Source organism: Pholcus phalangioides, unplaced genomic scaffold (assembly GCF_987345545.1).
Source record: "Pholcus phalangioides strain wild (caught in Gottingen) unplaced genomic scaffold, Ppha-v1.0 ptg000022l_1, whole genome shotgun sequence".
Lineage (NCBI taxonomy): Eukaryota > Metazoa > Arthropoda > Arachnida > Araneae > Pholcidae > Pholcus > Pholcus phalangioides.
Genome location: NW_028301615.1, coordinates 3,619,798 through 3,644,459, shown reverse-complemented (window position 1 = coordinate 3,644,459; position 24,662 = coordinate 3,619,798). Strand labels below are relative to the sequence as shown.

Genomic DNA, 24,662 nt, shown 5'->3' with positions numbered 1-24,662 from the left:
TCAAGGGGAGGCCCCCCGCCCAGGTTGAAAACCACTGGTGTATAACATTAAACTTTTTCTTCTCTGTCTCCAGCGGACGACTGCGAGGAAATCGGAGATTGGGCCTACGTGAATGAAGAGTTTGAACTGGCAGTTTCTTGGCTGAGGGAAGCGTTGCTGCGAAAGGCTCGCGACGACCCCATGTTGAGGAATAATGCAACCGAAATCGTTAAAAAGATGCTTCACTCTGCGTACCTGGTAAGAAAGTGTGGAATGCGTTTTTTTTCTACTTGTTTTTTAAAGAAAAATAAATATCTTCATTTCTCGGACACATTACACCAGGGGTTCTTAACCTACGGGTCGCAACCCAAACTTGGTACGCAGGGGGCGTCCTGAGACGAGTCGTACGAATCCATTTACAATCCGGTTATAAATCTATTTGTTGCACCACTGGTTTCACGGACGTCTTAACGCTTCGCGAGTTGGGATTTGGGATTCTTTGGGACCTTTTAAAAATTTGAATTTGACGAATTCCTGAACTTTTTTGTGAAAATTTCAACAAAATTTACTCTAGAAGTAATTAAAAATTATTTTAAAATTAATTAAAAATTATTTTAAAATTAATTAAAAATTATTTTAAAATTATTTTAAAATTATTTTAAAATTATTTTAAAATTATTTTAAAATTAATTAAAAATTATTTTAAAATTAATTAAAAATTATAGTGAAAAAACAACAAATGCAGAAAAATAGTAATAATAAAAAAATAAATAAAACCTCATTCACACGCAACTGGATTATTCAGGGCTTTGATAAATTGGCCTTAATTTTCACAAACTTAAGTGACCCGCGGCACATCTACGGGCCATTGCGTCACGTTAACGGCACATTACGTTATACAGATCATCTAAGTCACCAGCGGCTCAGTTCCAGGTTACTCAAGTGAACAGCGGAACATTTACAGATCACTTAATTAAGTACCCCGTGACGCTTTTTCAAGCCGAAGAAGTGGCCCGAAATCTCCTAAAGGTTGAGCGCCTTTGCTTTGCACGCACTCCCAAAACAATCGACTGTACGTTAGGTAGAAATTGCATACAACACTTTCCGGCATGCACCAATTCATTCGAGATTTCTCAGAGAAATGTTCATAAGGTGCATGCGTATGGTCTAGGACTACCAAATGTCGAACGCATCGGCTTCACACAGGTGTAGAGGCATACCCGGGGGGGGGAAGGGGGGCTCGGGCCCACCCTCCAAAAGCCAACCACCAATAATTCAATGTTTTTAAATATTTTCGTTAACAAAATGCTTTCTAAATACAACTTCAATCGATTTCTGTTCATTTGAATGCTTTTTGAAAGATGTTAACTCACGATTTCTGTGGAAGAAATTTCTTGAGGAGAAGAAAATACTGAGTTTTCCAGGTATTAGCGATGGTGATTCTTTCCACGTGATCGATTCATTTCAGAGGCAACGGGTGTTGTGTACACACACCTTGGCTTCGAAAGTCTTCCATATAGAAGAAATTGGGTGACGAGAGCCAGCACCTCCTAGAGATAGGCCTCCGCAGTCTGCTTGTGACATCAGTAAGTAGTCCATTTTCCCTCGGCATATTCAGGGAAAAAAATTCCCTGCTCGTGCCAGTATCATCGTTGTGAGGAAAAGAAATGATCGGGCTCAGAATTGGCGATTTCTATGCCCCACATCCAATGACTATGCGGTATTTGTGAGCCAATCAGTAAGGTTCTCCGCCAAAATAAGAAGAAACGAAATAAGATGCTGTGTTTCAAAATGTGGCAAACTTGCTAGGTAGTCTGAATGACAGTGCAGAGGCCTTCTATCTCTATGAGGTGCTGCGAGAGCCCCATGTATTGAGCTGGGCTGTCGCTTCCGGAGATGGCTATTTTATTTCGACAGCATAAACTCTGCGAATACAGGGTATCCCGTAACTCCTAACTCGGCCTTTATCTCGTCAACCGTTCGTCGTAGAGGTATGGTTCTAATTTAAAACTGCTCAAAATGTGTTCAAAAATCACTGTCTACCAGTTTTGAGAGTGAAATACAGTGTGACATAAAATACAAAAATCTTAATTTTTATACGTTTCTCCCCCCCCCCCGCCGTCCTCTAATTTTCAAATAAAAAGCTGTTGCCCTGTCCAGGGCAGGAACTAGAGGGGGGGGGCAGGGGGAGGAACTGTCCCAGGTGGAAAAATTGAGGGGGGGCGGCAGTTTTAGGTGGGAACAAAGAGCACCGTGTTATAGAACTATCGAATTTTGAAGTTGTGGGGGCGGAAAAATAATGTTTGCCCCGGGTGGCAAAAATTTGAATTACGGTCCTGTCTTTCCTAAGGCCAACGAAAAAAATCAGTGCGCAACATTTACCGCGATATTCGAATTCAAAAATTTGAGAAAGAACAGCATAAACTAACAGACGCTTCTTTCCCTCATTTTCATGCTGTTGTTTCCCAACTTTTCTCCAATTTTTGAATTCAAATATCTTAGCAAATATTGCGCATAGAAACATTGATTTTTTTGGGTTAGCTTTAGGAGAGACAGAGCAACAACTTTCTAATTGGAAGTTGGAGAACGGGGGACCGTATAAAAATTTAAATTTTGTTTACTTTGCGATGCACTGCATTTACACTCTCAAAAGGGTGATTTCTGAACACGACGACCGGTCGATGAGGACTTACCCTGTGTATATATATGAGATTGTTTTAAAACTGAAAAAAAATGTGTATCTAAACATGAAGCAAATTATCGAATTCATTATCGTTGAAAAATTTCTCGGACGATCCCTGGATTCAGTTTTTATATAGATTTAATTTTGCGTGAAATTCGCTACAGATTGAAGTCTTAATTTGATTGGTGAAAAACTGGAACTTCTTTTTTTGCTCTTTGATTTCAGAGCGAAAACCGAACGGAATCCCTATTGATGGCTGCGGAAGTCGCAGGTAACGTTTATCATTCCCTTAACGTTTTTTGAAATATTTTATAATTCACGATATGCGCAAAATACAAGGAAATATTAATAAACACACTTAATCGAGGGAAAAATTAAAAAAAAATAAAAAAACGAAAAGAAAATGCCTGAAATCGGTTTTCTTTGCAATATTGTTGATATGTTCAAGAAGTCCACCTCACACACCAGTTGACATTATTTGAACTGGTGGCAGTCGAGATTAGCGTGAACACGTTTGATCACCAAGGGTAAACACGCTTTCAGGCACTACCCCCTCCCATTCAATGTAAATGAGTAGTTGAAAGAATGAAAAATGGCGAATTTGACGCTCTCGTGCTCCGGCGCCCCGGCATCAGACCCGTCCCCATTTGCCGATCTGGTTATCAGGGAAGGATATGGTCATTATATTTTCTTTTTTAAGGCGTACGACTTTGTTTAAAACGCCATTTAAGAAAAAAATATCGATTAATTTTCATTATTAACGAAAGCCCCATTTTTCGTGATTATAAAAACAGGCCTCGTTTTGTTTCTATCGGCCGTATTCACCGACTGAGTGTATCCGCAATCACATGTTAAAGGATTACAGAACGAGTCACGCATTGGTTAAAATCTCGAATTTAACCAATCCGTTTCGATCTCTAATCCTTTAACCTACGATTGCAGTTAAAGTTTGTCGGTGAATACGGCCGTATGTGACGCTTGGAACTAAAGTTACGCACACTTTAGAGAGTTGCATTTTTTTTTTGCATCAAGTAATCCGTGAGTAATAACTGTAAACGCGTTTAACGAAGAATGCTATTTTCGACATTTTACTTGAGTTTGAAACACGATTTCTAAAATTCTATTCGCTGTATCGTTACGAAATTTTAATATGATATTTTGCTACGTATTGCCAAGATTAAGAACGAAAATTTAAGGTCTATCAAATATATTTGTTTAATTACAGGGTTTTATAAACAAAATATAGAATGAAATATCCAAAAATTCATATACGTACATCAACAGATTAGAGTGTAACTTATCATAGAATCTTTCAAATTTTAGTTCATGACCTGCACCATTTCTGGTTAACGTACTGTAAAAATAACAAAACATTCCATTCGTAGAATTTTCTGCAATCGTGTTTGGAATATCGCATGAATTTTGCTTAAAATTTACCGTGAAAATAACTTTTTCATAGAAAATGACTTCTAGTCTAAAATTTACTGTTGTTTTCATCATTTTGGGACACACAAAAACGTTATCAAAGTTCACTCCAGGACTATTTTAAAGATAAATGACAAGAAAGGTAGTCGGATACCTTAACTTTTGTGTTGGAAATATGATTTCTAAAAATGTATCGGTTACATATTATTACAACTGTTTGTGTTAAGACCCAATAAATACTCTAATTTACAGGGTGTACCATGAATACAAATACAACGCCACAACAGGCAAATTGGCCAACGAGGTGGCTGACTTAAGAACATCAAAATTTTTTTGAAATATTGTAAAAATTTGTTGTTTGCAATTTTTTTTGAAAAAAAATTATATTGCGCCATTCATTTTTGAGGTTATGAATCAAAATCTAAGGTCTCACCTTTATTTGTCTAATTACAGTGTTAGTGTTTTTTTACGCGATATGTTAAATGAAATTTCTCAAAGAACTCATTGGTGCATCAACAGATTTGAATGTTAACACATGAGCCTGCCATACAACCCCTTAAATTTTGTATCATTACTTGTATCGGTTCCAACTGTGAAAATAACGAAATATTTCATTTATAGAATTTTTTGCAATCGTGTTTTTCGAATACAATTTCCATTCAAAAAATTAGAATATACTGAAAAGTGGATGTGTTTGATGCTTTAAAATAAATGATATCTTAAAAAATAAACCCCGTAAATCAATGAAAAAAATGTCCATACTCTGAAGACTTGGAAATATCATATATTATTCACACCTTTACTCAAAATCAATGGGGAATATTTAAAAAACATGTTGTAACCATTTACAAAACTAGAATACTCTGGAGAGGCAAAAAAAAATCAAAATATTTTAGAATATCTGTGAATATTTCTTGTTTGTTGTCGCTAAGGGCAAAATTAACATAAAATTTTGGATTGCGCATGTGCTAGTACTATAAATACTTGCAACGAGGAAGTTTTTAGTTAGTTATATGGGGGCTGAAAATGGACAGAAAGAAAGACTTTTCATATTGAGGCTACGGGAGGAAAGCTTAACTTAACAGGAAATTGCCCGTAAAGCAAGATGGTCTCAAAAACATGTGTAAGTAAAATTTTGTGTAACAGTAGTTTTCGGAATATAATAGTAGTCGCAAGCTAGCAACTACAAATCGTCAAGATAGAATTTTGAATAAAATCGTGCGGAAAAACCACTTCAGAAGTTTGCAATTTATTCACAGAGGGAAAGAAGTAAGAGTGACTGCATCATCCTCCACCGCACACTCCGACGAATACATAAATTTGAATTTCAATCGCGTTTTGTGCCAAAGAAAATGGCACTTTTCACCGCCAAGCAAACAACTGTCAGAGTTCGATGGCGCAAAAATGTACTTCCATGGGGTCAGCGAGACTGGGTAAACGTACTTTTTAGCGACAAGTCAATGTTTTGCGTGTATGTATGTATGTATTATCATTACTTTATGCCTGAAACATTGGCTAAACAATGTATGAAACGCTTAGGGAAATTCAATACCTCTGTTATACAGTAGTATGGGGTTGTATGAGCACACGGTGGCCCAGGACACCTGCACACACATTTTTAATGTAACGGTAAATTCCAGTGTATATACCGAGTCTTAGATGATTCCCTGCTACGAAGACATTTGAAGACGATTTCATTTTCCAACAAGATTACGCATCTGGTCATACTTCAAAGATGACAAAGAATTGGCTTAAAGAAAGTAAAATTAAAGTTCTTACCTGGACTGAAAATTCACCAAATTTTAAACCAATAGAAAATCTGTGGGCCATTATGAAGAGACGCCTGCTGCAATTTGCCCCAAAGAACAAGAATGAATTTTTGTCTACCTTGAAATCCGCGTGGGTCAATATCTCTAGCAACGATTATAAAAAACTAGTCAATAATATGCCAAATCGTTTACGAGATGTTATTAAGGCAAAGAGGAATGCCACCAAGTATTGAATGTTTCTGTATTATTCGTTTTGAAACACTTAAACTCTTTCTCTTTCTGGTTTATTATAATTTTTTGAATTAAGTTCAAAAGTATTATAATTTTATGATTTTTTTGGGAAAATGCATTCCCTTTTCTTTTGCGATATATTCATCTACAAACTAATGTTGAATCCGTTGCACTAGTTTGAAATTTGTAAAATGATGTTTTCATAAAAAAATATAACACAAATTTGAAATCAAATTTTGCGTTTTTCGCTATAGTCTAATTTTTTGCACGGGATGTTATATTACATGAATTTTGCTCAAAATTTGACATAAAAATGATTTTATCATTGAAAATTAACGTATGTTGTCCGAAATTTATTTTTGTTTTCAGCGTTTCGAGACACTTTCTATCAAAAAATATTATTAAAGTTCACTCCAGTACTATTTTATTGAAAAGTACTAAGAAAGGTAGTCGGATACCTTAAGCCAGTTCTTTCATAGAAGAGAATATCTGATACGAAGAAAGACAAAACGCCCCTTTAAATGGCTTCGATGTTCTGCATCAAACAAAGAGCCGAAAACTGCTGTTCGAAATTCTTTCTCTCCGTGGCTTTATTCTTGTGAAAAAAAAAGCTTATCGGATGCTTTTTGGAAATCATTCAAATTGTCCAGAAATTAATCTAAGGCGTTGATTTGTTACTCTTTTCATTCAAGACCTGGAGCGATCCGAAGAAGAAGAAGAAGACGATGCTGCCACCATTAAACACAAGAAAATTCAGGAAGTTACTTACCTACTCTGCCGGGGATATCGTTTTATGGTAATGCAACATTTTTTTCCCCTAAATGTTTCTACAGCTATGATTGAGTTTTTGGTGATAGACTGAGGTTGTAGATGGTCAGTAAAGTATTATCAAAGTTGATTATACATTATTTATTACTTACTTTGTACAAATATTACTTATTTTTTTCAGCGATGTTATTCGTTTTGAAAAATGAGATCTCGGATTGTAGAAGCTGTTCTAATTCAGTTATTAAGTTCGGCTTGAAAGTAATGGAAACATCAATGACGCCTCTGATCTCAAAGAGCAAAAATTATAGACGTCCCATTCATAAAAATCTAGTGTTGACCTTGAGCATGCACTGCGCTAATGGAGGCTAATTTCCCATCTCCTGAGCATTAAGTGTTGAACGAAATTGATACAAGGTGTCTATGATTATATTAGCGTTTTCTGGGCTGACTGTGTTTAGCCTTAACCACTCATCAAAGAGCTGTGCGACTTTGAAATGAAGGAATGGAAAATAAAATTGGGGGGGGGGGGAGGAGGAGAAAAGAAGCAGTTCCAAGAATAATCACTAGAGCAGGGGGAGCACAACCTTTTCAGATGTGCCGCATATCATATGCGGTATTTCTGGCGCTCGTGGGACAGGAACAACTTTCTTGTGTGTGTGTATATATATATATCCATACACACATAGAGTGCCATGTGGCTTGCATTGTTTCCCGTGGGCGTGGAAAGCCCAGGGTTTTCCAATCGGGATTCCGTGAGACCTTTTTCTGGGGTTCCGCGGAATCAAAAGGGACGGGATCCCAAAAATCTCGGAACCCTGGTAGCTTCAAAAAAATTTTCGTTACTTGTTGAGGAGGTGTACTCTAAGAAATTTATAGAGAAAATATTGAGGTTGTATCCATCGAACTTATATTACTGGAGGGAGCATCCAGCCACCGCGATGCCGGCTACATCTAACGCAAAGAAATCACGTGACTCGGTGAAAACAAAGCTCGTTTGCCCAAGAAATGTGCAGTTCGGTCTCTAAATATTGGGTTTTAAAGATTAAAAAAAGGATAGAGAACTCATTTCTTAAGATGAAAAAAGATTAAATTATTTATTTCATTTATACTGGAATCATTTCTCTTTCATCAATTCTTGAATTTTTCGTCATTAAATCTGGATTTTCCTTCATTAAATCTGGATTTTCCTTCATTAAATCTGGATTTTCCTTCATTAAATCTGGATTTTCCTTCATTAAATCTGGATTTTCCTTCATTAAATCTGGATTTTCTTTCATTAATTCTGGAATTACTTCCTTTTTAATTTGTGGCGTCATCTCTCGCCCCCTTACGCGCACCTCCTGATGTGTGGGTGGCAGAGGCGAAAAAACGGGACAAGCGAACTATTTTCCCTTGCGTGACCTACTTCTTATTTCTTGCATTACTTCTGGAGGTAATGCAATTGCTTTCATCAATTCTGGATTTGTTTCTTTCATTAATGCTGAAATTGTTTCTTTCATTAATGCTGAAATTGTTTCTTTCATTAATGCTGAAATTGTTTCTTTCATTAATGCTGAAATTATTTCCTTTACTAATTCTAGAATTATTTCTTTCATTGATCCTAAAATTATATCTCATTAATTCTGGAATTATCTCTTTCATTAATTTTGGAATTATCACTTTCATCAATGCTGAAATTATTTCTTTCATTAATTCTAGAATTTTTTCTTTCCTTCATTCTGGAATTACCTTTCATTAATTTTATTATTATCTCTTTCATTAATGCTGAAAATATCTCTTTCATTAATTTTAGAATTATCAATTTTCTTTATTCTGGAATTATCTCTAATTAATTTTATAATTTTTCTTTCATTAATTCTAGAATTATCTCTTTCATTAATTTTGGAATCATCTCATCGATGCTGAAATAATTTCTTTCATTTATTGTTTTAAATTCCTGTGGATGCCATAAGAAACTAACGGGGATTGGAATGCATGTAGAGAGGCAACGGATATCTCAATCTTTCCTTGGAGCTCGCGTGCACCTGTCAAAAACCTTCGTATGGAATACGGAGAATGAGATCATCCTCGGATAAGTCGCCATCTGGTGGCATCGTCAGCAATTGTGAGCTTTGCCTGAATAGTCCGACCGTTCATGTACGGTCCAATTCAGTGCACACGAGCTCCAAGGAAAGATTAAGATATTCGTTGCCTTTGTAGTCTAGTGGTCTAAAGCGTTCACCTAGAAAGTCAAAGGACGTGGGGTTCGATTCCCCTCACGGGAAGTTAAATTTTCTCTGTTTCCTAAATGTATCGCCGCATTGGCCAGCTGTTAAAAACCTTCGCAGGGTTCTCTTCATTCCAACAAATGCATTTAAAGGACTTCTTTCGGCCTGCTGAATATGATTGAAAAGGAAGATCACGCACAGGCCAGGTGTGTCCATCTGAAGTCAATCGAGAACCTATGGAAATTATCATAGGAGGGTGTTTATTACACGATCCACATTGACGTAAATTTTGCTAAAAATGAGAATAAAGAATATCGCATCACCTCATAAAATTAATGCCACGACGAATGCGCGTTTAATTGTTGTTTAAGGCGATCCAACAAAAAATGCGCTCCTTTTTTTTAGGCCAAGCAGTGTAGTACCAATACTAGCGAGATTGTTCTTTTTTTTTTGGTTTTGGTGTCATTTATTTTGAATATTCGTGTGAGTTATTGTTCTAACTTTTCAGGTCACCCCGATAACGATAATTAATAACAATAATCTCATCGGGATTTTATGTTAAAGGATATTGTAATGCTCGGGGGTTCAATTTTTTCAAGTTTAAGTTTATTTAATTTCAGTTTCAAAATGGCTCATTGTCTTTTCCAAGCGAATCATTTTATAGTCACATTCTTATACTCGCACACACAGGATCCTTCGAAAGAAAAGAATCTGCATTGCCGTCAGCAGGTGTCCGGCCACCCGTATCTGCTGCTGCAGCACATCAAAGAAGAAGAACTCAACCTGGATCCCAGGGTCGTCATCTATCACGATATCATATCGGAGAAAGAAATGGAAATCATCAAGGAACTCGCCAAAGTCGAGGCAAGCCAACCCAGGGCTATATATATCATAAGGGCTGTCTCGTGACACCGTCCACACCGACTTTTTAACGGGGAGATCGGCTCGCATGGAGATGCTGGGGGGGGGGGGGGATGATGATGATGATTATGAAAATTCATATACAGTATATGCAGGGTGCCTAGCAAACGGGGGGGGGGGGTATGGCATTTTACTGGCGAACCGTTGATCCTAGAGGTATACTTCCAGTTGGAAAAAGTTTCCAAATAACGTGTAGAGCTGAGATAAGTCATTCATATTTCAAGGGGTTGCATAGTTATTGAAATAAAAAAGTTAACTTTTTATCTAATCCCTGTGTGCCCTACAACCCAAGGAGAAAGTTGTTACCCTGTCACTCTTGATGACCAAGAAAAAAAAATTCCATATTTTGAAATGCGATATTCATTGCGATATTCGAATTCGAAAAACGGTGAAAATCTGGGAAAGAACAGCGTTAAATGCGGAAAAACCGTTTTACCCACCCTGTATATGCATATACATTAGATCAGTCGGCTCCTTCGTCGACCCTGAAGGTTCCCCCCCCCCCCATGATTCCGTGCGTCATGAAACAGCCCTTGTTATATAACCCTGAGGCCAAAACACCTCCTTCTGCTCCCAAAATTGAGTATCTTTTTGCTGAATGCGATGAATACGTCTGTCTGTAACGAAGTGAATGGACATGTCTGTTTATTTACCATACATTAATTCTCTGTTTTTCCTTCATCAGCTCCGAGTGGCTGGTATTGGATACGGTGGCCATCGCAGAGAAGATATCGGCTCAGTGAGGGTGAGTAAAACGTAAGTATTATTGTTCATTTGCTCTATATTGAGGGTGGGCGAAAAGACCCGGACATATCCCAAAAATTAAAAAAAGAAACAATTTACATAAAAAGGTGCACACAGTTTACACTAAAATACTTACTGGGTGATTATGAAAAAAACTATCCCGACATATGGGCCCCTAACTATCATACCATTCACAGAAACTGAATGAAATTTTGGCATAAGGTATTTTGAGGTATGCGCTCAAGAATGATATGGAAAACAACAGTGTCACTCTAACAGTTACGGTTACAGTGAGAAAATTTCGAAAATATCAAATGGCAACACCAAGTTTTTTGTATTGGAATGCGATCTCCATACTGAAAAACACTAAATAGCGTTGGAATGGCACCTGTAGCACGAAAATCCCCGGAGCTAGGCAAGGAAAAAGGACTTTGCCGTGCACCAGAGCATTAATGTTCGTTTCATTCGTCACACCGTTTGTTCGGCTGAGATCCCAGCCTGATTAGTCCTCCACAAGGTCATGTGGAAAATTTGTGAAACACAATAAAATGCTTTATTTTATGCTGCTTCTCTGTCCTTATTGGTTGTCCTCACTTTTAGCGTATCTACCGCCGGTGATTTTCATGCCGCAGTTGCCGTTCGAACGCTATTTAGGGTTTTTCACAATGGTGATCACATTCCAATACAAAAAACTTGGTGTTGCCATTTGATATTTTCGAAATTTTCTCACTGTAACCGTAACTGTTAGAGTGACACTGTTGTTTTCCACATCATTCTTGAGCGCATACATCAAAATACCTTATGCCAAAATTTCATTCAGTTTCTGTGAATGGTATGATAGTTAGGGGCCCATATGTCGGGATAGTTTTTTTATAATCGCCCTGTATTATAGCCTAGAGTTGTTTTTTTTTATAAGCTTGACAAAGATTGAAAATGTCATTCACAGATGGCACTGTACCACGATAAACTCGACGTAACACATAAAATGCGACAGAAACAGAGCATAATTACTTTTTATGACAATTTGCGCCATAAATTACCATGTTTCAACATGAGCACCTTTTCACCCATTTAGACGTAGCATGAGCTAAAAAGGTTGCTCGTATTGAAATATGATAGTTTTATGAAACGCAAATTATCATAAACATTGATTATGGTCATATATGCACTCTACGTGTTGTGTCGAGTTTATCAGGATACATTGCCATCTGTGGGTAAAGTTTTGGAGTAATGATGGCAATATCGTACAGTAAAACCCATCTTAACGGTCACCCTTCAGATGCGGTCACCTGTCTTTTATTGCCAAACAATAATTCCCCTTATACAGTAAAAGAATGCATTTTGAAACCCGGATTAACGGTCGCCCTCTTTTACGGACGAAATTTTTTTTTGCCTCGGGAGGGGTTTTATTATATTTGAACCGCGTGCCGTCGAAGTGATGAAAAACGATCTTGTTTCTTGCCATTTTTTTTCCCTAGGGCTTGGCTGGAGGACCAAGTTCACGAAGTCTTGCCTCGATTGAACCGGCGTATATCGGACATCACTGGATTAATGACAGATACCGCGGAGGCATTGCAAGTTGCCAATTACGGTACCGGTGGTCATTTCGAGGCCCATTATGATTATTTTCACGTAAGTGTGGTTGTGTGTTATCACGTACATACTTCGAGGCGCGAATGCGAGCCGTTCGCATTGTTGAAAAGTTGATTCGCCCGTTGAAAAGTGTCGCCCACAGAGAGCAACAGGCCTACAGTGGTACAATATATTTAATCATTACACTTAACTCCTAATTAGGAAAATGAGACGCTTAATGACAAGCATTACACAGAAACAAACTTCACGTTAGGTTCACGACACATACACGCGCATCTCCTGTCATGGGCCCAGGTCATCTTTGACCACCTGCTCATATCTTTTCATCGACACTGAACGGCGGGCTCATGCTCATGATCTGGCTGGAGAAGTATACTTCCGCGTGGTAAATTTCGGACACGAGAATCACGTATCATTGCAGAGAGCAGAGACGCAACTTGTGGGGGGGGGGGTCTAGTGCCTGGTTGCCTGACCAAAGGGGACGGAAATTGACCCTTTACCTCTCCTTCAACATCACAAAGGAGCGCCAAAATGCGTGCTTGTCCCGGCAGTTGATGACGCTCTCTGCATTAATATGGGATATTCTCCGGGCGTTGAATGAACCTCCAAAGAAAAGAAACGAAATAGTTTTTCTATTCGTTCGTTTCACGCACAACAGGACCGTCACTTCAATTTTTTCCGGGGGAAGAGGGGGCTGCGGCAAAGAACATATACTCAATGCATCAGCTCTCAACCGGTGCTCCGCGGAGCCCTTGGGGCTCCTTGTGGACTCTCCAGTGGCTCCGAGGCTCGTCGAGGGAAATAAAAAAAAAACAGTAAAATTTTAAAAAAATTTATTATAAATACTTTTAAATAGTAAAAATAAATCAGTAACTTTGATGGATAATTAAAAAATGGGCTCACGGGGCTCCGCCATAGAATTTTTTTTACTAACTAATATTAGTTTCGGCATAACATCCAGAAACTTCAATTTCTCAGTATATTTCCGTTTTTCGCAGACAGAACAGCGTCATCTGTCGTTCAAAAACAAAACTCTAACCAAAATCGTACATAATTTTAGAGATGCATTATTCTCTCTGTGGGTGTATGGGGGAATATACTAACACTCACGTGAATTCATTTGCATACGCGCTGGTTCGTCTGTTTGTCACTCTCGCCGCGTCTACTCAAATCTGAGATGCCGTCGGAAATGAACGAGCTACCACTATGGAAACGACTCAGCTTGGGAAAATTCGGCGCTTTTACGTGAAAGAAGCTTAGAGGAAAATGAGTCCTCCTCAATGGGAAATGAGTTTCGTCATCCATTTGAGGCATCTTTTCATCGAGACAAAATTTCACGGCGCTTTTTTGTGCATCGATATACAGCGAATCATGCATCGGTGCAAGGGAACCGGGCGGAACCGCATAAGGAAGAGAGACGCAGTGCCGTAACTAGCCATTCCTGTGTCCTGTGCAAGAATTTGCATTTCGGCCCCCTTCCGGCCCATTGTTGGGCCCAGAGAATGGCCCATTTAGACCCATGATGAAGCCAGTCACTCTAAGTCACTCTTGGGGTGCGGTAGCCCGGTCGATAAGGTACTCGCCTAAAGTACCAAAGGATGTGCAGAGATGTCGCGAGTTCCGGCCGGTTCGTTCTTGTCAGAAAACTTTCCTGACACAGGGGTACAACAAAAAACGGTGACTTGACAGCAGCAAAAAATTGCTACCGCAGGGAGTCCCCCATCGAGGGGTTAGCGCACCAACCTCTCGATGAGTATAAAAAACAAGCCTGTCGTTCGGAATCGGCAATAAAGTGTAGGTCCCGGTGTAATTAACCCTCGCGTGCAGAAAATGACCGCGTGCGACAAAAATGATCTAAGTCACTCTTTTGGTCTCTCCCATGTTCACACACACACTCTCTAAGTCCCTCTCTTTTACTCATTCAAATGCTTGCACACGCGCTATAGAGTTGGGATTTGTTTTCTGGCTACACACACGCACACGCAGCCACATTGCGATGCGTGTCTGGACTCATTAGTTGGCTTTATATCAATATTTAAAAGGTAACTTTCAACGCATGTTAATCGACTTTCTTTTCCATTTCTCGTATTTACAGAACAGAAGTGAACCCGACAACAGAATTAGGAAAAGCGACGAAAGAATCGCCACTTGGCTCATCTATGTAAGTGCTTTCTCTGAGCTATTGTTTCACTCTAGAATAGATTTATGCAGGTTCGGTGAGATCTGAAAGCTCTTCTTGTGAATTATTATAGCGACGATTTATTCTCTACTTCAACAACAAAAAAACCGTTATAAAAATCATCGACATTTATTGTGGATTTATTGTTAATATTATTATGAAATTTCGTTCACCCCCCACTACTGGCAAAAATGTCCCCGACTTCTAGTTGGCTCTGGGCTGCGACATCAGTCGACGCATGTTACATAAGGCTCATCGTGTACTGCAAGCGACAACACGCTGCAAGCAACGCCAGCGGCAACGACAGCCGACATTGAGTAAAATGACTAGGTCGTCGTCTGATGCCGTCCACCGAAAGCGACTCTTGCGCGCTACTTAGTTTGCGACTGCACTACGCGCAGACGAGTGCGTTCGTTAATAACTATGAGGAAACAATGAGAAAACTGAAATTTTTGAGAAATATATGGATCCAGTGTACCTGTATTTATCAAGTCCATATTTAATGAGACATCCGATACAAACTCGGGGAAGGCGTTCGTGTTGTGAATGAATAAATTATAATATTTAATCGATGACCACTCTCTTACCATCACACAACCTATGAATGGCAATTTTAAAATTTCAGCTTCCATGTTCACGCGGGAGGAAATATGAGTGATGGAGAGAGACACCAAAGGAGGGAAAAAACAGTGCAGGGGGGGGGGGGGTGAGGGGGGGGTGGAAACGTAAACAACCACACTGCAGCTGCGCAGAAACGGCAAGACGCGTAAAATCCCAATTCGGCCGAATTGTCGCTCGTCTGCTGCTTGTCACTAGAACAGTGACTCGCTCTGATCGTTACTAGCAGACGACGTTCTCTCACTTCCTGCGCAACTGGATCAGTCGTGCGAATACAGACAACTGCGCGCGACTTGTTTATCGCTTTAGGTCGGCAGCCTATTAGTTATTAAAGTGTTATATTAGTTAATAATTAGTTAAATTATTAGTTAGTTAAATAACACGTTTGATCAACACTTAATTTTCGATGTTATTCCCCCCTACCAGATGAGCGAGGTCGAAGAAGGAGGTGCAACTGTTTTTCCCCGGCTTGGTATAAGGGTTCAACCCGAAAAAGTAAGTACCATCAAATAAATGTTATGACTACTTAAGAAACCAACCGATAGCAAAAATGACCATTCACTCAGTTTACATTTTATTCTCTTACGGTGGTACTTCTGTACTCGTCTGTATTTTGTTCTGGAACCCAATGACGAGTACCGAAACCGTTTATTACCGAATTCCTTCAGAAAGTAAGTTCGTCTTACAGGAGCGTCGTTACTTTTGAAATGGGGTGACCACTTCTGAATATGCAACTAACTCATTATTCTCGTGAAAATAATGCCCTAGAGAGCGAAGTTAATGAAGGACCGCTAAAGTGTGCAAGCATCTGAGCAACCAAAAACACGTGCAATCATGGGAGCAACAAAAACAGTGTTCAAGCATGTGAATAATCAAAAGAGGGGAGTACGATCAGATCTATGAGTGACCTAGATAGTATGAGAAAGACTAAAAGAGTAACCTAGAGAGTGGGGAAGTGGGAATGACCTAGGGGAGTGAATAAAGAGGTCAGTGAGTGACCGAAGAGCGATAAAAAAAAATGGCACTAAGAAAATGTTCAAGCATGAGTGTGACCAAAAGAGTGAGACTTAAAGACAGAGGCGTATTCACAAGGGATGGGGCTAAATGGGCCTAGCGCGGCAAATTTGAAGAATGAGAGGTAAAAAATATTAGAATAGGAGAAAAAAAGGGCGGTAAAACCATAAATACGCCTCTGCTTGGGAAGGCACTCAAGTTTCTTGAGGGAGTCTCACGAAATTTTCTAAACTATCCTGGGGATATCCGGGCAGATTTTGTGAGCCCAGGGTAAGACGGCACATCAAAACATTTTAAAATTTGCCAAATACCATTTTATAATAACCGCGTTTGTCCGCTGCTTCCCAGAATAACAAAAAACCGCTCCAAAGTACCTAACAGGCACGCGTAATGTTGCCAACTCTCCGTGACTCCCATGTGTCATTTCCAGATGATCTTGCTGCCCGGACTGCCTAAAACCATTTTTCTGGATATAATGATGGTGGTCACGTTAATGTGATTCGACTGTGTGTTTAAAGAATATTAATTTGAAAGTATACAGGATGTCCCAAATTATTTTCACGGCGGACATCTCTGCAACTGTTGATTTACGAAACATACTTTCAATTACAAAAAAAAAATGTAATTTCACTGTATTTGTGTACAGTCCCTTAAATGGCAACTTTTTAGCCAATGTAAACAGTGATAAGCTGCCAAAACATAATGATTTCATATATTTAATATCTCGATAAATATTGCATTTGAAAATATGAAATTTTTTGCAGATGTCTTTTTTAGCGCTGGTTCTACATTTCACTAATTGGAAGTTTTAGCCCACGGGGTCGGAATGAAAAGTTAATTCATTCATGTTTAATGGTAATGGTTTCATGAGTAATTCTGGGGTGACGAAACATACCAAAAACAAGCATTTCTTGTCAGATGCGTGACTTGTTTCGGCTCTCTCGTGGCCTATTATATATTTACGCACCAATGAATTTGTGTTGACCACGAGAGTCACCAAAAGGTGCTTTTGTGTGCACCATCGACAATGAATTGCGATAGCTGTCATTTACATTTACCATAGATGTCCAATTACCGCTTTCTACAATCACGTTTACATTTTTGTACTTTGTATGCATGCAGTGAGAGCTTTACATTCACATTGCCATGTATTTTTGATCGCCACAAGGGGTCTGCTCTGTTCTGGTACAATCTGAGGAAGAGTGGCAGAGGAGATACTGCAACTTTGCACGCCGCTTGTCCTGTTCTGGCTGGCTCCAAGTGGGGTGAGCGAAATCTGAGGCTTTCTCATTTGATATACTCAAATGTTTATTATATTTTTCGAATCTCTCTGTCTTTCTTCAAGGGGCCGTTCAAGTATTACGTCAGCAATTTTTTAGTCATTCCTCCCCCCACCCCCTATCTCCTATCACATATTGGTGGGATCAAAGACTACATGGGGAGGGGGACATAGGTGATATAGGACCCCAAACGATCAAAAAATAATTTTTTTAAATGCAAAAAATATTTTTTTGCTGAAAGAAAGTACCTTTATATGTTATTATAATAAATTTCTGTTAACTTCAATGCTATTCGAAGGCTAAGAACTCAAAATGTCCTTTTAAGAAATTCATTGTGACCTACCCTCTAAGCCATATAATGACATATCCTTGGCCCGGGGGTTATCCGATGTTGCCTGCTCCCTCATACTTAATTTTGTAAAAATGAATTAAGCGGCACATTTACAAATCGCTTAGGTGACCCATGGCACAATTCCAGAGTATTTAGGCATCCCGTGGCACATTTTTCAGGTCACACAAGTAGGCCTGTGGCACATTCACAGATCACTGAAGTGACCCGCGACACAGTTCTAGAACACTTAAGCGATTCGTGACACATTTATAAATCCCTTGAGTGACAGTTGGCACAGTTTTAGAGCACTTAAGCGACCCCCAGTGCGGCTCTACATCACTCAAGTTACCCCCAGGTACATTCCCAGATTACTTAAGTGATCCGCGGCATAATTACGGATCACTTGAATGATGCGTGGCACAGTTCCAGAGTACTTTAGCGGCCCAAACACATTTATAGATCACTTGAAGGATCCACGAAACATTTAGAGATCACTAAGGAGACATCAATAGGGAGATTGTTAGTTCAGGTGCCCACAAACCAAAGTTCAGGATGACATTAAGAATATTTCATATCTTCATAAAGGAGGGTTGATGACGTAAGCATCATCCCCGCCACCCCCTTTTCATCAAAAGTTAGCAAATACGAAAGCCCCTTCCCCCCATCGATGCTGACGTAATACTTGAATGACCTCCAAGAACAAAGTGTATTCAGACCCACCAAAAATTGTTGTCACGTACCATTTTTACGTTTTTTTTCCCGCAGCATCTAACAAATGGCTCTGCGAGAGCGGACAAGAATTCCGAAGACCGTGCAGTTTGAATCCTTCCGAATGATTCGTCTCATCCAGTGAAAAATCCATTGTTGAAGTTAGTCACTCACCCAGCGAAGACATTCTCTTAGAGTTTATTGTTGTACATTGCACAGTTTTATTCGAAATACGTTGTTATGCCTCACTACTATTCATCGAATACCGATCACACATCAACCTGAATCGTAAGTTTCCTGGACACTCAATCGTCACGTATCAAAGAAGATTCTGATTGTATTTATAAGCAGTGGATGCATTTTTTTACGAATGAAAGTTTATTTCTATTTGTCCTTGGTGTCTATTTATATGGCCTGCGGAAGGCTGGACGGACACAGTACTGTAATTGACACAGTATACTTTTTCGCGTTTTTACGCGAATAAATAAACTAGAAAAATCAATGCGAAAAAGTCCGCTATAAAGTTTTTATTTCCCTTTTAAATCCCTTTTATATCTTCAGATTATGGTGTCACAAAAGAAAATTTTCATGTTCTTGCTCTTCAACTAAATTCGTATCGTAGGAATGGATCAATTAGACCAGAACGTCGCTGATCAAATTTCACAAGAACTTTGACAATGGAAACGTCCCATTGTTGACTATGTTACGATTCACGTATCGAGGGTTACCAAATTCGAAAACTGAAAAGAGGACGCCTGCGGTCTTTCAACCAATCAGCAATGACATTGGATTTTTGGAGCCTAAAAATACCAGACCTTCAAGGACATTGGCGTGTGGCTGTAAATAGATTAATCATCCGAATCGCTGTCGGTGAAAAGTTAGTAAATGGGGAATGTTTTGTAGCGTTTGTGAGAATTTTTATCAAATAAAAAGAATTGTTAATTTATTTTAATTTTATGCGATGCTTTTCTAAAGCTAAATGCTGTACTCCGCTAGATATTTTGACCTATAGACGGCAGCACATTAATTCTGAATTTGTGGGGGAAAAACTTACTCAAAAAAGGGAAGTTTTTGATAATGCTTCAAAATAGTTTAGACAGCATCAACACTTCTCATTATCATATTATTTTGCTAAAACTAATGTTATTTGAGAAAGGAATGAAAACATTTTTAGGATGTATTTTCCCTTTTTATAGGACATATTTAGTTTTTTAAGAGCGTAAATGCATTTTGTATAGAGCATTTTTTAGAAGTTTTTGGAGCATAAAATCTTAGCCCTAGTAACCAGCATTGAGTGTGTGTTGTTTGCATCCCACTTCCTTTATTTGTGAATGGAAGAAAGGGCAAATTTTCCGAGACTTAGGTCCGACGGCTTGTGAAATGATTTCAAAAAGAAGGATGTCTGGTAACCCTACCTTTATCGAATTGCGATATTTTCCTCAAACAGCGTGAATTTGGAAAAAAAAATTCTGCATTTCAGCTTTCCATCCAATATAGGGTTACTAGATTCGAAAACTGAGAAAAGAGAACGCCTGCGCGCGCATCTTTAGTAACGTCACTTTCCCAATTTTCACAATAGATGGCACTACTATTCCGACCAATAAAACTGACCACAACAATAGTATTTCCCAACTCTAAAACAGAACCACTGAAAAAACAGAAACAGGAAAAATTCTGGGAATTTTGACGGCTATTGGTGAATGCGTGTGGGGGGAAAAACCCACAAAACACTCTTATCAATGAAGAGATGTACGTTTCGAGGGGGAGAAAAAAAAATTTCGCCCGGGAAAAAGAAAAAAAAATCCTGGAAAACTGAAAAAGAAGACAAAAAAAGGCCGAATTTTCCTAAACGTCAGAGGACGCTTAAAATTAGATAGAAAAAAAGGATTACGGTTGGTAACCCTAATCCAATACATTTTACTAACCCATCGCAGTAAGTCTCTTTTCGTGCTGCCATCTAGCGAAAAATCACAAAAATGATAAAAGCAATCTTTTATCAGTTCGTTACGAGTTTCTTTTTTGAGAGCAGAGGTATTTTATCCGAAAAAATAATTTCGAAGAGTGGTGGTGTGTGTGTCTTTGTTCATACCTATCTCCCACGGGGGCCCAGTGTGGATGGGCCCGGTTTTTGGGTGGCAGGCATTCGTAATTATACTTCTGATCTCCTTCCTGGTTTCCATCCCTCTACAAAATTCCAAGGGCTAGTGCCGTAAAAAGTGGGGTATTTCTTTGTGAAAAACAGAGCAATAACTCTATTTGAAAAAATAACCTAAAAAAAGTGAAGGAGTATTTTCACTCCTCAACGAAATTTGGAGGAGTAAACTTGAATCCCGCATCGAGATGCGTATTGGCGAATTCCGAGTTACGAGAGAAATACGAGGTGGGCGAAGAGTCCGGGACTCTCTTAAAAATTTCTCAAAGAAAATCAACCGATTGACATAAAGAGGGGGGAAGGGGGCAGTTTATCATGTCCTAGAGTTTTTATATTTTGAAAAATTAAAAAAGTAGTTCAAATCACAGATGGCGCTTTATCACTAATAACTCGACACAACACAACATAAACAGCGCATAATTAATATTTATGACGATTTGCGTTTCATAAAACTACCACATTGGGGCCGTTCATGTATTACGTAAGCAAATTTTTATCCATTTTTGACCCTCTCCCACCCCCCTTGTCAGCAAAACGCTGACCCCTCTCCCCCACTTGCTTATCAGCAAAATTTCGTCATCAGCTCTGTCCCTCTGAATCGTAACTCATACTTTCATAAGGGGTGGTTGATGACGTAAGCATTATCCAAACCCCCCCCCTCCCCCTTGTCATCAAAAGGCAGCAAATCGGAAACCCCCCCCCCCATCGATGATGACGTAATACTTGAACGGCCCCATTTCAATATTTCAATATGAATGCCCTGAATACACCTGAATGGGTGAAAGGGTGCTTATGACGAAATGTGGTTGTTTTAAATAAACGCAAATCGCTTTGTGATGTGTTTCGTGAGTTACGTGTAGGGTTAACAGATTCGAAAACTGAGAAAGGAGGATACCCGCGCGTACGCACCCTGTCACTTTTCCCAATTTCCACAATAGATGGCGCCACTATTCTGACCAGTAAAACCGGACACAATAATAATTTTTTCCAATTAAACTAGAACAAAAAAAAAAGAAAAAAGGGAAAAATATTCTGGGAATTTCGACGGTTTTTACATTATTGGTGAAAGCGTGCGGAAAAACAAACACTCATATTAATGAATAGATGGAAGAAAGTGGGAAAAAATTTCCTCAGGGAAAATAAAAATAATTTCCGAAAACTGGAAAAGGGGGGGGGGGTACAAAAGGGCGAATTTCCTGAAACTTTTATTTTCTGAGTGAAAGTTTGAGCTATTTTTTAGTTTATCTAAGAAAAAGAAAAACTCCAGGCCACACAGTGGCGGATCCAGGCAGGGGCGATCGCCCCTCCCAAGAGCCTTCGAGGAAACGTAATTCCGGTGTTACCTCATTTTTTTTTCTTTATTGATCTCTAATTTTTTTCTTCTCAAATATCCTTTGCCTGAAAATTAGTGCATCCTAGGAGTGTGACCTTGAGCTTTGTTCTTCAGGTGGTAATGTGTAAAGAGAATAGAAGAAGCAATAGGTCGAGGAAGGTCAGTTGTAACACGTGTGGGTTGGATCATCCCCTAGTGCCTAAGGGCACATGCGTAATTTTTTTGCGAGAGAAAAGAACAAACTTTTATACCCTTCAAGCCATCTTCAAGCCATTACACTTCACTCATAGTTCGAAAAATATGTGGTAGATGGCAGCACTATAACAAGCATTACACAGAAACAAGGTTCGCAATACAGACACACACATTCCAACGTGTACCAATTCGCTAGAATTTCCACAGAGGAATATGGATGAGGCACATGTGGGGTTTAGTAGTAGCCCTGGGAAGTTATTCCAGCGTGCAACCGTTCTAACAGTTGTAACGTCCGGAATAATAGCGCACTTTAGTCCGCGTCTTTTATTCACTGCGACGCAGATTTTCATACGGTTTCCTCTCCTTCCCCACGTTACATTTACATGCATGGTGTTCCTTTTCTCGCGATAAATTTCAACAGGGATGCCGTTTTTTAATCACCCTGTATAAATGACATCAATTTGGAATAATATATATTTTTTCAAACAGTAAATTTATCTCACACACCGTATTATAGCTTCATAATTTAAGCCTTTTGTAAGTTTGAGAGACCGTCTTTTTTGGAATTTCTAAACACTGTTTGTATTATTACCTTATTTGTATTATGTTCATTGTTTTTTGTTTTTTTTAATGGTATTTCATGTTGTAGGTCCCACTGAATGAGACCCGAGGCCTTAAATGAATAAATGGTAATAAATGGAAAATATTTCGAAGAGCTGTTAGAAGGACAACAAAAAAATAATAAATTAAAATAACTCGAGATTTGGCTCAAAAGGATAATAATAGCCAATAATAAGAAATATTTCTTCCCGAAGACTACATTTTGGACGTATTGAAAAGAGTAATGGTAATTATGTTTTTGTGACAAAAAAAAAGCGATAGTTATTTGCTCCCTTAGCTTCTTTAATTTCAACAAATAAAAAGGTTTTTTAAATAAAGAAACATTGAAATAACCCTCTCGGTGGCATTAACGAGATATCTCGCCGCTTTCATAAATCAGTGGTTCTCAACCGGGGGCCATATGGTCCCAAGTGGACTCCAGGATATCAGGATATTCCAGGGGGCCATGGAGGAAAATATCGCAAAAGGGGAGCCATGAAGAAATTTATTGAAAGAGTGACCACAAAAAAAAAATTATTTTCAAACAAAATGCATAGAGTATTGTTTTTCGCAATTTTTCCCCTATTTAAGTGACATTAACATAAAGATTTGATTGATTTTTGATTGGTTATCAGGATATTTCAACGCCGAGCGTAAGGATCTGAGTAGTTGAAAGATGAAATTTAGCACTTGAAGTATCAAAAATTTTAAGAGTTTCACGGAAACAAGCGCAATGATTTTTTCTGTGTTATAAGTAGGGCTCTGATTTTTATCACCTAAAGATGAAACGTCGTTGCTGATAAATCATTAGGAACTACGTTTCTTCTTTAGGTCTTCTTAAAAATCAGAGCTCTTGTCATAAGCTTGTGTTATCAATAATTATATGGTTTCGAGATAATGTATTTATATATACGGTGTCACTTTATTTTTACGGTAACATTCATTTGAAGACAACCAACCAAAAAAAACAACGTTAAATGCGGATGAAACGGTTTTGTTGCCATCAGGAGAGACAGGGCATCAAATTTGTAATCGGGTTTTTGGGCACACTGGGACCGTATAAAAAAATAAACATTTTTATTTCAATAACTATACAACCCCTTGCAACGTGAATGGCATATGTGAAGTTATTTATAAAAACACGTTATTTGGATAATTTTTCTAATTGAAAGTGTTACTGTAGGATGAACGGTTTGCCAGTGAAATACCATACGTCTTGTTACCTATGCACCCTATACATTACACATAATAGTGTCTGTTACGTGAAATATCGTGTTGTGTTTAAGCCAACTCACACGTTACTTCGTTCGCCTGTGGGAGAGAGGTCACATTATGAACCAAAAAGCCACTTGGAGATAGACTGTCATCCAACGAGACATCAGATTTTGACGATGAATGTGTAAATCTCCCCGTATTCATTTATTATCAATAAACCAATAAATTTTCTTATTTGAAATCTGATTATTTATAATTTCTGATTAGTTTGAAATTCTCATTTACCCAAATTCAAACTTACCCAAGAAAAAAAATTTGTAAATAATTGAAACTTCATAATGTGTGTGTTCAATAACTTGATGACATTATGCCGTCTTCAAGCGCAAAGTTTACATTGATTGAAAATAATTTATTATGTTTTTTTTTTTACTGCGTTTTATTATGTTTATTTTGCTTTTTTTTTGTTATTTTCATAAATTAAAAATTATTTTATCGAACACATATTTATACTTCAAATGATATTTGAATAATTGTCTTTTAACGGGAAAACGGCGGAGAGGGGTTAGGAAATTAATCACGGTCACAAGGGGGAGGCACAGGAATGAGAAATGGTTGAAAGGGAACCATGGGCAAGAAAAGGTTGAGAACCACTGTCTTAAATTATGTTCCTATACAAAACTCTTTTCAGGTAAGTGACCGTATTTAATAATATCTGTG

General features: G+C 38.5%; 1 protein-coding gene across 4 annotated transcripts in view; it reads left to right on the top strand.

Annotated features, from left to right (window-relative positions):
* Positions 1-18,952, top strand: part of LOC149069360 (prolyl 4-hydroxylase subunit alpha-1-like) — a 30,626-nt gene extending 11,674 nt beyond the window's left edge. For 2 of the 4 annotated variants that reach the window (XM_089249473.1, XM_089249474.1), the window contains exons 5-14: positions 74-237; positions 2,888-2,933; positions 6,780-6,883; positions 9,753-9,926; positions 10,669-10,739; positions 12,206-12,359; positions 14,416-14,481; positions 15,544-15,612; positions 17,300-17,396; positions 18,508-18,952. In XM_089249473.1, the coding sequence (XP_089105599.1) occupies positions 74-237; positions 2,888-2,933; positions 6,780-6,883; positions 9,753-9,926; positions 10,669-10,739; positions 12,206-12,359; positions 14,416-14,481; positions 15,544-15,612; positions 17,300-17,396; positions 18,508-18,578 (1,016 nt within the window). In that variant the 3' untranslated portion in view covers positions 18,579-18,952. The remainder of the gene's footprint in view (positions 1-73; positions 238-2,887; positions 2,934-6,779; positions 6,884-9,752; positions 9,927-10,668; positions 10,740-12,205; positions 12,360-14,415; positions 14,482-15,543; positions 15,613-17,299; positions 17,397-18,507) is intronic. The other 2 variants (XM_089249472.1, XM_089249475.1) reach the window with 1 other exon arrangement.
* Positions 18,953-24,662: the final 5,710 nt, after the last annotated feature.